The following is an 18,699-nucleotide window of genomic DNA, read 5'->3' as shown; positions in this document are numbered from 1 at the left end:
TACTGTAATAACAATATTCTTTATGTATCAAAGTAATTGTCAGTGTATTATATGTATGCACCAATGCTTACATCCTCTATCTATCTTTCACCAGACAATGCCTATGATCCTGATGTTAACGCCAAGCAGTTCTGGATTGATAAGACCCAGATCAAAGACCAAGACTGCCTCATCTTCATGGACAATGGAAATGGATTGGACTATGAAAAGATGCACAAGATGCTCAGGTATGGACAGTTTTTCAACGACTGCCACTACTTCAGCAGGGTAAATCAGGTTAGATCTAGACAAAAGTCCTGCAGAGACCTCCCTTGGGACCATCACAAGACGTCCTGACAACTGGTATATTGATGAATGTTCTGAGAATGTCCTAAAAACGCTTGACACATCCTCTGTAATGTCAAGGGAACTTACAGGGAACTTACAGGGAACTAGGAAGTCCCCTAGAGAATGTTCCCCTTAGGACCATTATTTTATGTTTTAAAGGAAATACAGATGTTCAGAGCACGTCCTGAAAACATCCTAAGGGATGTCCCCGGAACAAACCAGGGACAAGTCTTATGCTGTACTATAAGAATGCACGTTTACGATTGATGTACACAAAAATAGCATGTTTCCTTCTTTTTCTCTTTCAGTTTCGGTTACAGTGATAAGAGGGTCATAAATGGCAAATACCCGATTGGTCTCTATGGTAACGGCTTCAAGTCCGGGTCCATGCGTCTGGGGAAAGATGCCATTGTGTTCTCCAAGTCGCAAGACGGAGACACCATGCAAGTAGGCATGCTCTCCCAGAGCTACTTGGCACAGATCAAAGCAGACGAGATCATTGTGCCCATCATCTCCTTCCAATGTGTCCCACACAGCCAGTATAAGTATATCCTTTTATAGAGAGACTATACACATACACATAGTGACCAAACTGTCATCACCTCCAAACAGGTTGGATTTAGATCCCTCTATAGATGTGCATGTACAGTGTTATTTTATAGTGCCAACCTTAAATACTGTTAGCTATTTGTCTATCTACCTTTTGTGTTGTCCCTGTGTGTTGTCCTTGACTTCCGGTGCACTCTATGTGAATGAGAAGCACAAGGCTAGTCTGCAGGACATCCTGCGCTACTCTATCTTTAATACTGAGAACGAGCTGCTCGAGGAGCTCAAAGCCATCAGCTCCACAGGCTCCTCGGGAACACGCATTATCGTCTGGAACCTGCGCAGGTCAGACACACACATGCATTCTCTTCCCTTTCCTTCTCCACATCTATTGGGTTTTGCTATGTGGAATTTTACTTTCAAATGTCACTTCTCCCTCTGCCTCTATGAATGCCCTTGGTTGAATTTTCGGTTTCACTTCTGTTTTCCCCATAATCAAAACCTAAAATTCCACCATTAGGGGTTGACAGAGGCCCTTTTTGAAGTGTGGAGTAAGTACAACTGTTGAGTAAGAGTCTATACAGTAAGTGTTTGTTATTGTCCACAGGACGATAACAGGTCCGACAGAATTTGATTTCACGACATTCAGCGACGACATCAAAATCCCATTGGATGTATTGGAGAGCACAACTGAGCAATACAGACAGTCAGAGCTGCTCACAAAACCAGAGAGTTACTACTCACTACGTGTAAGTGATGACTGAGTATACTGATTATAATGTTATTGATTTACCATACAGCATTTTGCACAACAGATCATAACTTGAGTTAGAACTTCTAAGGTTGACTCAAATACAGTGCCTAGTGAGTCTACACACCCCTTGCACAGTCTTCACATTTTGCTGCCGTAAAATTCAATCTGACTGATCTTCACAACCTACTCCAAATTTTCAAAGTGAAAGAAAATTATAGAAACTTTCCCAGATTAACCCTATATGCATAACCATGCTAGCAATTGAAAGGGAAAGGTTAGGAGATTATGGGATAATTATTAGACCAAAGTTGAGGACACACCATTTCACCTGACACAAGACTGAATCCAAACATTGCGCTTTAAACCTAAACTTAGAACGTACACTCTCATCAAAGAGAACTACACCCCTGAACCAAATGTTTGCCTGAACCTAACAAAAATCTAAAGGTCGGTTTGTGCCGATCCGTCACCCTCCCTCTGGCTATAGAGATGGGTAGATTTAACAGAGTGCCTGAAGAGGAAAGACTTTGCCTGCTGTGTGATCTTGGGAAAACCGAAAACAAAGTCCATTTAGTGTTTCTATTGCCCTCTGTATAACGATCTGAGACCATGTTTTTTAGTTGTTGATAACCCTGAAGGATTCTGGTTACGGGACGAGCAGAGGCTTGAATTTTGTTTTAGACAGGGCGTGTTTGTTAACAATGCCTGGAGGAGAATGAGAAATGTACTGTTTGTAGTGTGGCTAGATGGTAGCTGTACTTGCCATGATCATTGTATGCATATAATTTTAAAATATTATTTTGTTCTGTAGTGTCTTGGAAGCCCCTTTGGTGCCCTGTAGGTTTATGACACTTAATATCATATCAATACACTGTTAACATTTACTGTACCTTTTGCCGCATTTGTTGAAAACGAAATCAGAAAATACTCTTGATACATTTAGTAACATGATAAGAATATAGGTAGGTGCAAAACACCCCAAAAAATGGAGGGTTTGAGTGAGAGGACAAAAACAATAGATACTTATATTATATATATATATATAAAGTTGAAGTCAAAAGTTTACATACACCTTAGCCAAATACATTTAAACTCAGTTTTTCACAATTCCTGACATTTAATCTTAGTAAAAATCCCCTGTCTTAGCTGACCTAAGGATCACCACTTTATTTTAAGAATGTGAAATGTCAGAATATTAGTAGAGAGAACTATTTATTTCAGCTTTTATTTCTTTCATCACATTCCCAGTGGGTCAGAAGTTTACATACACTCAGTAAGTATTTTGTAACATTGCCTGTAAATTGTTTAACTTGGGTCCAATGTTTCGGGTAGTCTTCCACAAGCTTCCCACAATAAGTTGGGTGAATTGTGGCCCATTCCTCCTGACAGAGCTGGTGTAACTGAGTCAGGTTTGAAGGCCTCCTTGCTCTCACACGCTTTTTCAGTTCTGCCCACAAATGTTCTATGGGATTTAGGTCAATGCTTTGAGATGGCCACTCCAATACCTTGACTTTATTGTCCTTAAGCCATTTTTCCACAACTTTGGAAGCATGCTTGGGGTCATTGTCCATTTGGAAGACTCATTAGCGGCCAAGCTTTAACTTCCTGACTGATGTCTGGAGATGTTGCTTCAATATCCACATAATTTCCCTTCCTCATGATGTATTTTGTGAAGTGCATCAGTCCCTCCTGCTGCAAAGCACCCCCACAACATGAAAAAAAGTATGATCTTTGTCCCCATGTGCATTTGCAAACCGTAGTCTGGCTTTTTTATGGCGATTTTGGAGCGGTGGCTTCTTCATTGCTGAGCGGCCTTTCAGGTTATAGATACTTTTGTACCTGTTTCCTCCAGCATATTCACAAGGTCCTTTGCTGTTTTTCTGGGATTGTTTTGCACTTGTCGCACCAAAGTACGTTCATCTCTAGGAGACAGAATGCGTTTCCTTCCTGAGTGGTATGACGGCTGTGTGGTCCCATGGTGTTTATACTTGCATACTATTGTTTGTACAGATGAAGGTGGTACCTTCAGGTGTTTGGAAAACAGGTGTTTGGAAATTGCTCCCAAGGATGAACCAGACTTGTGGAGGTCTACAATTTTTTTTCGGGGGTCTTGGCTGATTTCTTTTGATTTTCCAATGATGTCAAGCAAAGAGGCACTGCGTTTGAAGGTAGGCCTTGGAATACATCCACAGGTACACCTCCAATTGACTCAAATGATGTCAATTAGCCTATCAGAAGCTTCTAAACCCATGACATAATTTTAGGGAATTTTCCAATCTGTTTAAATTCACAGTCAACTTAGTGTATGTAAACTTCTGACAAACTGGAATTGTGATACAGGGAATTATGAAATAATCTGTCTGTAACCAATTTTTGGAAAAATACTTGTGTCATGCACAAAGTAGATGTCTTAACAAGAAATGTGTGGAGTGGTTGAAAAACAAGTTTTAATGACTCCAACCGAAGTGTATGTAAACTTCCGATTTCAACAGTATGTACTTATACAGTGCAGACCTTGATTTTTTCCCACAATTTGTTACATTACCGCCTTATTCTAAAATGGATTAAATAAATGTTTTCCCTTATCAATCTACAAACAATATCCCATAATTACAAAGCGAAAACAAGTTTAGATGTTTTTTGCAAATGTATTACAAGTCAAAACCAGAAATAACTTATTAACATACGTATTCAGACCCTTTGCTATGAGACTTGAAATTGAGTTCAGGTGCATCCTGTTTTCATTGAGCATCCTTGAGATGTTTCTACAACTTGATTGGAGTCCACCTGTGGTAATTCAATTGATTGGACACGATTTGGAAAGGCACACTCCGGTTTAAATAAGGTCCCATAATTGACAGTGCATGTCAGAGCAAAAACCAAGCCATGAGATCAAAGGAATTGTCCGTAGAGCTCCGAGACAATTGTGTCGAGGCAAAGATCTGGGGAAGGGTACCAAAAAATGTTGGCAGCATTGAAGGTCCCCAAGAACACAGTGGCCTCCATCATTCTTGAATGTATGAAGTTTGGAACCACCAAGACTTTTTAGGGCTGGCCACCCGGCCAAACTGTGCAACCAGGGAAGAGGGGCCTTGGTCAGGGAGGTGACCAAGAACCCGATGGTCACTCCGACAGACCTCCAGAGTTGCTCTGTGGAGATGGCAGAACCTTCCAGAAGGACAACCATCTCTGCAGCACTCCAACAATCAGGCCTTTATGGTAGAGTGGCCAGATGGAAGCCACTCCTCAGTAAAATGCACATGACAGCCTGCTTGGAGTTTTCCAAAAGCCACCCAAAGGACTCTCAGACCGTGAGAAACAAGATTCTCTGGTCTGATGAAACCCAGATTGAATTATTTGGCCTGTAATGCTTGGCATTCAGGCCAAATAATTCAGTCTGGAGGAGACCTGGCACCATCCCTACGGTGAAGCATTGTGGTGGCAGCATCATTTTGAGGTGATGTTTTTCAGTGGCAGGGACTTGGAGACTAATCAGGATCGAAGGAAAGATGAACGGAGCAAAGTACAGAGAGATCCTTGATGAAGTCCTGAGGGCTCTGGAGCAGGTTCTTAGACTGGGGCAAAGGTTCTCCTTCCAACAGGACAACAAGTCTAAGCACACAGCCAAAACAACGCAGGAGTGGCTTCGGGACAAGTCTCTAAATGTCCTTGAGTATCCCAGCCAGAGCCAGGACTTGAACCCGATCGAACATCTCTGGAGAGACCTGAAAATAGTTGTGCAGCGACGCTCCCCATCCAACCTGACAGAGCTTGAGAGGATCTGCAGAGAAGAATGGGAGAAATTCCCCAAATACAGGGGTGCCAAGCATGTAGCGTCATACCCAAGAATACTCAAGTCTGTAATCGTGGCCAAAGGTGATTTAACAAAGTACTTAGTAAAGGGTCTGAATACCTATGTAAATGTGATATTTCAGCTTTTTATTTGCTAAAATGTCAACCTGTTTTTGCTTTGTCATTATGGTGTATTGTGTGTAGATTGAGGAAAAAATATAATTTATTCAATTTTAAAATAAGGCTGTAACAAAATGTGGGAAAAGTCAAGGGGTCTGAATACTTTCGAATGCACTGTATATGTTGCCCAAAGAGTTGTGCAAGATTGGTAGAATCTTATCTAAAATTGTTCACAGCTTGTAATGGCTGCTAAAGGTGCTTCCACCAAGTATTAACTCTGGGATGTGAAGATATACGCAATCAATTATTCATTTGGAAAATGTTTTATGATTTTTCTTTCACTTTGAAAATGTAGTGTAGGTTGTGTAGATCGGTAGCAAAAAATATCTAATTTAATCCCTTTTTATTTAATTCAACGGCAGCAAAATGTGAAGACTATGCATGATGTGTGAACCTCGTCCTTTGACTAGTTTATTAATTTTGTATGTGTGAAATATTTCATATTTTGATTGTTTATCAAAGTGTTGTGTGCTCAGGCATACTGCAGTATTCTGTACCTGAAGCCCCGGATGCAGATCATAATTCGAGGTCAGAAAGTGAAGACTGAGCTCATCTCCAAGAGCCTGGCTTACATTGCTAAGGACCATTACAAGCCCAACTTTGTGGTATCCTTCTTCACCCCGGATCCTCTCTGGATGGCTTTAGTCTGTGTGCGTGCGCATGTTGTCATATCCTCGAGACACTACTTTCTGTTTGCATTTGGAGGGAAATTAGAAATAGGAAAATATGGGTAGTATGCTACAAGACATACCATCAGTCACTGCTATAGACGCAATACTTTATAAGCTTGTAATAATCAGTTACCTATCTTTAGCTAATTATAAGTTAAATGTTTTCCATAGTTGGATGTTCATGTTCAACACAGTGATACAATATGGTATTTTTCATAAAGGGGAAAATGATATACATATGCCACTGTTCTCCTTTCTGTTTGAGTTGTCCTTAAGTCCTCTACCAGAACAGACGCATCCCCGTGACCTTTGGGTACAACACCAAGAGCAAGGACCAATATGGCATCATGATGTACCACAAAAACCGCCTTATCAAAGCCTATGAGCGAGTGGGCGTTCAACTCAAGGTAGAATAGTGTATGTGCTTGTGCATGTGTATAAGAAAAATGACTGCCATCCATTGTGGTACTCCGATGCTTCTATTGTGGGACTTGTATTCAGATCCACTTGACTTTTTCCACCCAAAATATGTTAGCTTTATTCTAAAATGGATTAAATTGTTTTTCCCCCTCATAAATCTACACACAATACCCCATAATGACAAAGCAAACACAGGTTTTTATTTTTTCCAAAGAAATACTGAAATATCACATTTACATAAGTATTCAGACCCTTTACCTAGTACTTTGTTAAAGCACCTTTGGCAGCGATTACATTCTTGAGTCTTCTTGGGTATGACGCTACAAGCTTGGCACCCCTGTATTTGGGGAGTTTCTCGGATTCTTCTCTGCAGATCCTATCAAGCTCTGTCAGGTTGGATGGGGAGCGTCACTGCACAGCTATTTTCAGGTCTCTCCAGAGATGTTCGATCGGGTTCAAGTCCGGGCTCTGGCTGGGCCACTCACGGACATTTAGAGACTTGTCCCGAAGCCACTCCTGCGTTGTCTTGGCTGTGTGCTTAGAGTCGTTGTCCTGTTGGAAGGTGAGCCTTCGTCCCAATCTGAGGTCCTGAGAGCTCTGGACCAGGTTTTGATCAAGGATCTCTCTGTACTTTCCTCCGTTCATCTTTCCCTCGATCCTCAACTGACAATTCCTTCAGCCTCATGGCTTGGTTTTGTGAATTACCAAATCATGTCCAATCAATTGAATTTACCACAGGTGGACTCCAATTAAGTTGTAGAAACATCTCAAGGATGATCAATGGAAACATGATGCACCTGAGCTCAATTTCGAGTCTCATGGATAAGGGTCTGAATAGTTATGTAAATAAGGTATTTTTTTATTTTAATAAACGTGCAAAAAATTATACAACCCTGTTTTCGCTGTGTCATTATGGGGTATTGTGTGTAGATTGTTAAGGGAAAACAATTTAATCAATTTCAGAATAAGGCAGTAACGTAACAAAATGTGGAAAAAGGGAAGCGGTCTGAATACTTTCCGAATGCACTGTATATCCTATCACTGACCCCATAACCACTCTACTACCCCCTCCCCCCCCCCCTCAGGCCAACATCCAAGGTCTCGGGGTCATTGGGGTCATCGAGTGTAACTTTCTGGAGCCCACCCACAACAAGCAGGATTTTGACAATACTGACAAATACAGGTAATGAGGAGAGTGCTCCATTCAAGAACATGTCCCGAGGAACTGTTTTCCACTCAATAAAACAAAACTATTTATCGTCAATCTGCCCACACTCACTTTAAAGATGGTGTACTTTCAATAATCTAGTTGAATAAATCAGCACTAGGTGAACTGTCTGTTTATTTCTTATTTCCTATGTGCAGGAAAACCATCAACAACTTGGGGTTAAAGCTGGAGGACTACTGGAAAGAGATACGCTTTAAGAGAAACAAAGAAGATCCTAGCAGCACCACACCAGTGGAAGACACCATGTAAGTAAAACACTCCTGTTTTCCTTTCTCCTCTCTCCATCCCTCCTCTAACTGGTTCTTCTGTGTATCTCTACATCCATAGGAAACGTCCAGACCAGAACTGGGTGCAGTGTGACACCTGCCTGCGCTGGAGGAAGCTGCCAGATGGAATTGATTGCAAACGGCTCCCAAAGGAGTGGTTCTGCCACATGAACCCTGACCCCCAGTTCAGGTGAGTCCCACCTAGATCAAATAATAATACTTATAACCGGTGTTATAAAATACACTGAGTATGCCAAACATTAAGAACACCACAGGCTTGTAAGTTACCATTTCACGGTAAGGTCTACCTGTTGTATTTGGCACATGTGACAAATACAATTTGATTTAAGTTGCACCGGCCCATTTTGCCCTCAGAACATCCTCAATTCATCATGGTATGGACTACGTGTCGAAAGCATTCCACAGGGATGCTGACCCATGTTGACTCCAATGCTTCCCACGTGTTAAGTTGGCTGGATGTTCTTTGGGTGGTGGACCATTCTTGATACACACGTGAAACGGTTGTGACTTTACTTTCATTAATCTGAAGACTTATTTATCTAATCAAGCAACTATGTTTAATTGTTACCCCAGTTTTTTTTTTTACATTTATTTTAAATGTTTATTTTTTATTAATCATGTAACAATTAACTCATTAGGATCACGAGAGCGGTTCTTTGGAGTTACCATCTCCCGAATTGCCTATCACATCCATAAACAGTCAACTCATTAATCATAACCTCATATCATCATTCTGAACAGTTGTGACCTCCTTGCTTCTGCAAAAACCCGAGCCTTACTTATGATACAGTACTGCACAAATTGGTTTAATTATTTACTAGCTAACTAAATGGTAACAGGATGAACATACACACTTAATAAATTAACTGACAACAATATGGCTGCTGAGAGAGAGATATCTTTGTTATGTGAAAATCTTTGGTTTCTCTCAGTGGACAGGGCCTTTTTCATGGCACATTTGTAAGTCTCTGATTGTCCAAAAGGGGTTTCTCTGTTCTCCTCTGCAGTCGTCTGGTTTCCGGTGACTTGTTGTGTAGTCCTGAACAGAACTACAAGTTTATTCTTCTTCCATTCGCTCTGGAAGATGCTTCTTTGAAGATAGGCTAGTCAGCTGTGTCGATGGTTCCCAGTGGGGTGATGAGACTAGTGTACTACAGTGGTTTGAGCAGAGTAGTAGAATGGTTCCACTTCAATTCGCGTTTCTAGATACTTTACTTAGGACGGCTAATCAGCCGTACCCGTGATTGTCCGGGGGGTGACTTTGTCTCTACCTCGTGTTGAGATTTAGAGTTCAAACCACTTTAAATGTAAAGCTGCAGCTCTACATCTCTCTGGTCTGGTATTTTAATTCTTATCCCTTCATTTTATACAGTTTGTTCGAAATGGGTGATTCCATCAGCTTGACATGCTCTCTGACCTCACTCAAGGGGGCGGTGACTACTTACTGTGGACAGTTATAGAAACAGTTTCCTCCTATAGTTTCTCAAATCACATCCCTTAACAAAAACACTCATCATTTTTCATATAGCATGCACAACAGAGGATGGAAACCTCATAGTGTGTATACTTTAAGTTACAGTATTTCCTTTATAACATATTTAATGACATCACAAAAAGTACTACCCAAAACGACATTAGTGTTAGGTTGCCTCAGACCATTCCCAACGTTCTATGTTAGAAATGTTGTTCCAGTAGTTACTTTTGAACGAGTTAGAGTTTCGGTGGGAAAAGTCTTCTTTAAACAAAGCCCATTCCTTGGGTGAATTTGGATAGGGAAGGTCTGAGTGTTCTGTCCTTGATTTACAACAGGGTGTGAGGTGTTAACCCCCACCAGTCTCCCCCCTCTGCGGGTGAGAGGTAGTCTGGTTGAAGTTATTTATTGCAAAGCTGATCTGACCTATTTGGATCCTCACAGGACAGTCATGACAACTGTTGAGCGTTTAAAAAAAACAGCAGCTTTACAGTTCTTGACACAAACCGGCGAGCCTGGCAACTACTACCATACCCTGTGCAAAGGCACCTAAATCGTATGTCTTGACCATTCACCCGCTGAATGGCACACATACACAATCCATGTCTCAAGGCTTAAAAATCCTTCTTTAACCTGTCTTCTCCCCTTCATCTACACTGATGAAGTGGATTTAACAAGTAACAACAGTAAGGGGTCATAGACTGACCGGGTGAAAGCTATGTCAAGGAAAGAGCAAGTGTTCTTAATGTTTTGTATACTCAGTGTATATTGTCTGTGCATGCCTACTTGCCAACCGGTGTGCATGCATTTGTGTGTGTTGACGTTGCCACTACAGTATATAGGCATTCAGTATCCCCTATTCCAGGAGCTGCACGGTAGAGGAAGAGCCTGAAGACGCCGATGATGACCAACCTTCATACCAGAAAACCCACAAGCAGCAGTGAGAACCCAACCATATACTGTATCAATGATGCTGCATCTAAATATATTTGTAATGCATAACTGAACATGTAGGTTGTTTGCCGATAATGAACCTTGAGGCTGAAACATGCATCGTTATTTTGTATATGCATGGAGTGAAAAAACAACGTTAGGCCTTGCACAAAATGTGTTAAGATTGACAATAAAGTGCTTTATATGATTTATTGATGGAGGCAAAGTAATCGTAACATGTTTACCATGCTGGCTCATGGCACAAGTTTTCATGATGCTGAGAGTTTTCCCACCACAATACTTGCATTTGGTAGAAGGTGGACAGTTTACGTTTTACTAGACGCAGGCAAAACATTTTTTGTGCGACATGTTAGACAAATAACCGTCTTACTATCAAACGCAAAATAGCTAGCTGGCATAGTCAACTGCATGCTTGCAGTCACATGTCAAATGGCATTTGTATATTTATAAGGACGAATGAGCTGGTGTTCAGATTAGAAAAGTGTAAAACCCAAAGAAAACTGTTGACTTGACAGATTCATATGCAAGTGAGATTTTGCCTTCATTTAGCAGCACAGTAGGCAAGGCATTAAAATTGTATATAGGCTATTCTATAGAATGTATAGGATGTCAGCAGGTGAGATGAATGCAATTACTGATTTATGTTCAATCAAATCTAGATGGTGCCAGTGTTTTTTAATATGTCAGTCAATCTGTGCTCTGTTTCACAGTGAAAGGAACACCAAAATGAAGCCGGATAAGAAACGACAACAGGTTAGCTGTCTGTGTGTCTGTCCATCAGTGTATACACAAAATATGCAAAAGTATGTGGAAACCCCGTCAAGTTAGTGGATTCGGCGTGTTCAGCCACATCCATTGTTGACAGGTGTATAAAATTGAGCACACAGCCATGCAATCTCCGTAGACAAATTGGTAGAACTGCTCGTACGGAAGAGCTCAGTGACTTTCAACGTGGCACTGTCATAGGATGCCACCTTTACAAAAAAAGTAAGTTTGTCAAATTTCTGCCTTGCTAGAGCTGCCCCGGTCAACTGTATTGCTCTTATTGTGAAGTGGAAATGTCTAGGGGCAACAATGGCTCAGCAGCGAAGTGGTAGGCCACACAAGCTCACAGAACGGGACCGTCGAGTGCTGAAGTCTGTCCTCGTTTGCAACACTCCCTACCAAGTTCCAAACTGTCTCGAAGCAACGTCAGCACAAGAATTGTTCTACGGGAGCTTCATGAAATTGGTTTCCATGGCCGAGCAGGGGCATACAAGCCTAAGATCACCATGCACAATGCCAAGCGTCGTCTGGAGTGTTGTAAAGCTCACCGCCATTGGACTCTAGAGCAGTGGAAACAGGTTCTCTGGAGTGACGAATCACGCTTCACCATCTGGTAGTCCGACGCACGAATCTGGGTTCGGCAGATGCCAGGAGAATGCAACCTTCCTAAATGCATAGTGCCAACTGTAAAATTTGGTGGAGGAGGAATAATGGTCTGGGGCTGTTTTTTTATGGTTCGGGCTAGGCCCCTTAGTTCGAGTGAAGGAAAATCTTAACGCTACAGCATACAATGACATTCTAGTCGATCTTTGTGGCAACAGTTTGGGGAAGGTCCTTTCCTGTTTCAACATGACAATGCCCTGTGCACAAAGTGAGGTCCAGAGCCCTGACCCCAACCCCATCAAACACCTTTGGGATAAATTTGAAAGCTGACTGCGAACCAGGCCTAATCGCCCAACATCACTAATGCTCTTGGGGCTAGAATGGAAGCAAGTCCCAGCAGGAATGTTCCAACATCTAGTGGAAAGCCTTCCCAGAAGAGCCGAGGCTGTTGTAGCAGCAAAGGGGGGGAACAACTCCATATGAATGCCCATGACTTTGGAATGAGATGTTCGACGAGCAGGTGTCCACATGCTTTTAGTCATGTGGTGTATGTCACACCCTGGTTCATGATTATGTTATGCCCACAAATGTTTTGTTCTCCCAAATATGTTGTGTGCCCTACCCAAACTACCCTTGTGTGTGTGTGTCAGAGTGAAGATGAGCAGATGCAGATTAAGGCGCTGGCTCAGAAGAACAAGACTCTGAAGCACCAGAGGATCTCTTGCCTCACCAAAGCATGTAAGTCTCCTGTACGAGATGTGTGTGCATGTGTTATGTTGATGGGGATGTTTTTAATAATGTCGGTATTGATATACATGTGGGTCTCTCTTCATATCAAATGTATTTATAAAGCCCTTCTTACATCAGCTGATATCTCAAAGTGCTGTACAGAAACCCAGCCTAAAACCTCAAGCAAGCAATGCAGGTGTAGAAGCCAAGTGGCTAGGAAAAACTCTAGAAAGGCCAGAACCTAGGAAGAAACCTAGAGAGGAACCAGGCTATGAGGGGTGGCCAGTCCTCTTCTGGCTGTGCCGGGTGGAGATAACAGAACATGGCCAAGATGTAGGGACTGACCAGCCCTTCCTCCAAAAACATTTCCCTAATCTCTACCGTGTGCTCTCTGTCAACCCCTCCAGCCCCGCCAACCCCTCCGGCCCCGCCAACCCCTCCGGCCCCGCCAACCCCTCCGGCCCCGCCAACCCCTTCGGCCCCGCCAACCCCTTCGACCCCGCCAACCCCTCCGGCCCAGTCAACCCCTTCAAACCCAAGGTAGGCCCACTGTCTGAGTGGTAGTGTCTCTCCTCCCTTGAATGCTCTCTCTCTCGTAGTGTTTGTAGTTCATATCATTGCCACAGGGGACTGAGAATTTGTCAATAATCATCATTATTCATTCAATAGTGCATCAAGTGATAAGCCCCCATACCCTCTCTACAGAATGAAGAGAACCCTGGCCATGACCCCTGAAAGGGAGACAAAAAGACCCAGGTTGAATGGTTTCCACAACAACACCCCCATGGAGACTGTATCACCAGCTGCAGAAACAACCATGTCATCCACGTTAGTCGTCATCCCTGTTGACGATGACGACGATAACATCATGGATGATGAGGACATTATGATCTTGGAGATCAACAGCACCCCTATTCAAAAGAAGGCAACCTTTGACCTTGCCATAGTAAAATCAGAGCGCAGGGCCTTGGAGACACTTTCTGGCACTGGCAACGTTAAAACTAGCTGCACAGGAACAAGCTCTGTGGAGACGGGAACTGCGGCGACCAGCTACTCCTCTCCACCACCTTCCTCAGAGCAGGTGAGCATCACCACCCAGACAAAGATATGGAGCACAGTGAAGGACGAAGATGAGGAGCACAAGGAGGAAAAAGGGAGGGACAGAACCGAACCAGGCCCTTCCACACCAAACCCACCCTCTGCTGGCCCATCCACACTAGGCCCATCCTCTTCTGGTCCATCCGCCCCAGACCCATCAGACCATCCTATGATTGACTTCCGTAACCTGTCAGAGGCCCAGGAGCAGCAGGACCAGCTGCTGGAGCTCATGCAGGCTGCAGCCCACGAGAGGGACCAGTTCAAGGAGCAAGTCATCAAGTTGACCTCCCAGCTCCATAACCTGGAGGGCAGCATGCAGGAGCTCTCCCAGGCCACTGTGAAGGGAGAGCACTGCCACCAGGCCTGTCAGACTGGAGAAAGAGGGGAAGAAGGAGAGCAGTCGGAGAGGATTAAGGTCAGTCACCAGCTGGCCATCTTGTAGCCTCATATATATTTGTATGCTGTTAATATTTAATGAGTAAGATTTGCCCAGCAGCTGTCGGTACAGTTAGTATTTGTTAAATGGACAATGCAGTGTGCGAAAGAACATTGCCAGGGTGTCTATCTGATAACTTCTTCCTCTCCCCATAATCTTTTCATCCATACCCTCTGTGACCCTGCCTGCTCCCCAATTTACAGGTTGAGATTATAGAGGAGGAGAGGGGCAACCTCTGGTCTCTTTGTGAGACGCTGCAGCAGGACGTGGTGGAGCTGAGGAGGGAGAAACAAGAGTGGGAGCGAGAGAAACAGGAGAGAGATAAAAAAGAGAAACAGCTGAGAGAGAAACAGGAGAGTGAGGGAGCTCAGACATCAGCTGACCAGACAGAGAGGTGAGACGGAGAGGCCACTAGTGCTGCTAATGGCTCGACCTCGGAGAAGCCCCAGACGTGAGGATAAGATTGTTTCCTTCAGTATTCATTTCTGACAGTGTACATGTTGACAATCTGTTTCTCTGTCTCTGTCTCTCAGACTGAGGGAGCTTCGGAGGAGCATTGGTCGTCTCCTGGTCACATTTGTCCCAGCGCTGGACCTCGAACAAGTAAACTATGACTGTTCAGTCATTGACGAGATCCTCGACCAGGTTCTTACTGACGTGGAGTCCATGGGGCCTGTGTAGGGGCCTGTGGGCGGGATATGGATGGAGGGGTTGTCATCCATCTTACTCTGTAAGGTGAGGCAAACCTGGGGATAGTCACAGATGATTCCTGCCTATCCCTTTTTACACTATTTAAACTTGTTTTATAGGGATTTCTTTTACCAAAAAAAAGGAAATGAACACATAATACCCCATAATGACAAAGTAACAACAGGTTTGTTGACATTTTTGCAAATCTATTAAAAATAATAAACAGATACCTTATTTACATAAGTATTCAGACCCTTTTATGAGACTTGAAATTGAGCTCAGGTGCATCCTGTTTCCGTTGATCGTCCTTGAGATTGATCATCCTTGTAAATTAAATTGATTGGACATGATTTGGAAAGGCACACAACTTTGAAGGTCCCCAAGAACACAGTGGCCTCCATTCTTAAATGGAAGAAGTTTGGAACCACCAAAACTCTTCCTAGAGCTGCCTGCCCGTTCAAACTGAACAATCGGGGGAGAAGGGCCTTGGTCAGTGACGTGACCAAGAACCCGATGGTCACTTGCAGAGCTCCAGAGTTCCTCTGTGGAGATGGGAAAACCTTCCAGAAGGACAACCATCTCTGCAGCACTCCACCAATCAGGCCTTTTATGGTAGAGTGAGTGGGCGGAAGCCACTCCCAAGTAAAAGGCACATGACAACCCGCTTGGAGTTTGCCAAAAGGCACCCCAAGGACTCTCAGACCATGGTCTGATGAAACCAAGATTGAACTCTTTGGCCTGAATGCCAAACGTCACGTCTGCAGGAAACCTGGCACCATCCCTAGGGTGAAGTATGGTGGTGGCAGCAACATGTTGTGGGGATGTTTTTCAGTGGCAGGGACTTGGAGACTAGTCAGGATCGAGGTAAAGATGAGCGGAGCAAAGTACAGAGAGATCCTTGATGAAAACCTGTTCCAGAGCCCTCAGGATCTCAGACAGGGGTGAAGGTTCACCTTCCAACAGGACAATGACCTCAGGCACATTTGTGGCCTGCTGGAGGTCATTTTGCAGGGCTCTGGCAGAGCACCTCCTTGCACTAAGGCGGAGGTACCGGTCCTGCTGCTGGGTATTTGCCCTCCTACGGCCTCCTCCACGTCTCCTGATGTACTGGCCTGTCTCCTGGTAGCGCCTGCATGCTCTGGACACTACGCTGACAGACACAGCAAACCTTTTTGCCACAGTTCGCATTGATGTGCCATCCTGGATGAACTGCACTACCTGAGCCACTTGTGTGGGTTGTAGACTCCGTCTCATGCTACCACTAGAGTGAGAGCACCGCCAGCATTCAAAAGTGACAAACATCAGCCAGGAAGCATAGGAACTGAGAAGTGGTCTGTGGTCACCACCTGCAGAATCACTCCTGTTTTGGGGGGTGTCTTGCTAATTGCCTATAATTTCCACCTTTTGTCTATTCCATTTGCACAACAGCATGTGAAATGTATTGTCAATCAGTGTTGCTTCGTAAGTTGACAGTTTGATTTCACAGAAGTGTGATTGACTTGGAGTTACATTGTGTTGTTTAAGTGTTCCCTTTATTTTTTTGAGCAGTGTATATATATATATATATATATATATATATATAAATTTGCACACATAAAAACCTGTTTTTGCTTATTCATTATGGGGTATTGTGTGTAGATTGATGTGGGGGGGGAAACCATTTAATCAATTATAGAACAAGGCTGTAACGTAACAAAATGTGGAAAAAGTCAAGGGGTCTGAATACTTTCCGAATGCACTGAGTATACAAAACATCAAGAACACCTGCTCTTTCCATTACATAGACTGTCCAGGCGAATCTAGGTGACAGGTATGATCCCTTATTGATTTCAGTTGTTATAACCACTTTGTTTATTGTAGATGAAGGGGAGAAGACAGGTTAAAGAAGGATTTTGAGATTGAGACAATTGAGATATAGATTATTAGATTATATGTGTGCCATTCAGAGAGAGGGGGGGGGTGTGTTCCTATTAGGAAGGTATTCCTAATGTTTTCTATACTTTTTAAAAACTTATTTTGTTCTATGACCATGGTGATGTGGAAATTCTTGCACAGGGACACTCGAGGTCAATCTGGTAGCTGGTTGAGAGAATGCCTAGAGCGCGCAAAGCTGTCATCAAGGCAAAGGGTGGCTATTAGAAGAATCTCAAATATAATTTGTTTTGATTTGTTTAACACTTTTTTGGTTACTAAATGATTCCATATGTGTTATTTCATAGTTGATGTCTTCACTATTATTCTACAATGTAGAAAAAGGTAAAAAAAATAAAGAAAAACCCTTGAATGAGTAGGTGTTCTAAACCTTTTGACCAGTAGTGTACATCAAACTCCACTGATGAGACATGTTATCGTCATATAATCAAAATGAGTCATGTTATCCTTGTTACTAATCGAGATTAGGAATCTAAACATGTTTTCCTTGTTACTAATCGAGACATCTCCTGAGACAGGTTGTCTCGTAAGAGATTTCTGACATGTTATCCTCTACTGTAGATAACGTTATAGATCAGCTCACACACAACTGGCAAACTCAGCTCACATTCACTCCATATTCACACTTACTAGTCCTCTGACAGCTCTCATTCACTAAATACTTAATAGCTCAATTTCAATCCTTTTATTGTCCAAATTTCAATCAGCTTATTATCCAGATTTCAATCTTAGTACTAATCATTTCATTCCATTTCTTAACCACATTTCTATCAGTTTGATATCAAATTTCAAACATTATCCAAATTTCAGTTTAATATGTATTTTCTCACAATCACAGAACTTTCACATCCACATTCACTTAGTTCTATTACCCATGTGCATCTTCAAAGATTATCTTGCCACTACTTGCTATACATATAAATAACACCCCATATTCAAAAATACCTTGTGTTATTTTTTATTGGCAGCAGACCACAGACATTTCTTTTAAATGCCTACAGTCGGCTGTCAGCGGGGCTTTCCATGGTACCGTTACGCCCTCGTCCTAGTTCTCATAAGACTATTAAATAGCCTCCTCTCTATAAGACTATGGGTACCTTTTTTATGTGTTACTCGCTTTGATTTTATTCTTCATCATTTATTTTTATACTGATTTATTTAAATTGACTTAACAGTTGCCGTCCCTCAATTGTTTGTGAATGATGTGTCTCCTCCTGGGCAGCGCAAAGTAAGGGTCTGGGCGGGTCTTCAGAAATTGGTTATTAGAACAGCACATGTATAAAATTTCCATCACAGTGGTACTTAATGATGCAACAAACTGTAAGCTATTTTGCACGTAGCCTGCAGTCAAATGACTTAGGTTGACTTATGGGTGGAATGTTATTAATATTTTTCATAATTAATAAACATTATTTAAAACACCCCCCCGGATATCCGGTGTTTCTTGTCAAAAGGTTTTGTTATTTTTCAGTCTTCTGTGATGTATTTAATGTGTAATATTGGGATGCAAACTTAAAGTAAAATGCATTTCAACTCTGACACGGTACAGGTGTTCTCTTTTTATAAGGCCATAACCATGTGTATGAGGTGTATACTTTTGTCTAAGAGTAAACATTCTTGAAAGAAAATGTCTGAGTGTATAGGCCCTAGCAGATGAAACTCTCAAGATTCAGCACAGTAGCGAGCACGTGCCTCCAGTTCTTTTGTCTTCACCTGTGCTGGGTTCAATGTCTTCCATAGATGTTCCTGCAGTATCCTTCCTAAACAGCCCGGCGGTGAATTGTGTCTTCAGAGTAGTTTAGTAAACATTACAGGA

General features: G+C 42.6%; 1 protein-coding gene across 2 annotated transcripts in view; it reads left to right on the top strand.

The window, feature by feature from the left end:
- LOC129816836 (MORC family CW-type zinc finger protein 3-like) overlaps positions 1–18,306 on the top strand; it is a 33,186-nt gene extending 14,880 nt beyond the window's left edge. Inside the window, exons 3-18 of one of the 2 annotated variants that reach the window (XR_008753619.1) lie at positions 95–227; positions 636–874; positions 1,071–1,218; positions 1,481–1,622; positions 6,076–6,204; positions 6,558–6,677; positions 7,776–7,873; positions 8,056–8,163; positions 8,246–8,374; positions 10,542–10,616; positions 11,341–11,383; positions 12,649–12,736; positions 13,135–13,267; positions 13,433–14,240; positions 14,465–14,712; positions 14,795–14,883. Coding sequence is in view for 1 of the 2 variants with exons in the window: in XM_055871761.1 (XP_055727736.1) it covers positions 95–227; positions 636–874; positions 1,071–1,218; positions 1,481–1,622; positions 6,076–6,204; positions 6,558–6,677; positions 7,776–7,873; positions 8,056–8,163; positions 8,246–8,374; positions 10,542–10,616; positions 11,341–11,383; positions 12,649–12,736; positions 13,135–13,267; positions 13,433–14,240; positions 14,465–14,655; positions 14,795–14,942 (2,732 nt within the window). In the remaining variant the exon portion in view is untranslated. Of the gene's footprint in view, positions 1–94; positions 228–635; positions 875–1,070; positions 1,219–1,480; positions 1,623–6,075; positions 6,205–6,557; positions 6,678–7,775; positions 7,874–8,055; positions 8,164–8,245; positions 8,375–10,541; positions 10,617–11,340; positions 11,384–12,648; positions 12,737–13,134; positions 13,268–13,432; positions 14,241–14,464; positions 14,713–14,794 lie in introns of both variants that reach the window. The other variant, XM_055871761.1, reaches the window with a different exon arrangement.
- Positions 18,307–18,699: the final 393 nt, after the last annotated feature.

Source organism: Salvelinus fontinalis, chromosome 19 (assembly GCF_029448725.1).
Source record: "Salvelinus fontinalis isolate EN_2023a chromosome 19, ASM2944872v1, whole genome shotgun sequence".
In the NCBI taxonomy this organism is placed as follows: Eukaryota; Metazoa; Chordata; class Actinopteri; order Salmoniformes; family Salmonidae; genus Salvelinus; species Salvelinus fontinalis.
The sequence above is the reverse complement of the archived record's forward strand: the minus strand, read 5'-3'. Positions and strand labels throughout refer to the sequence as shown.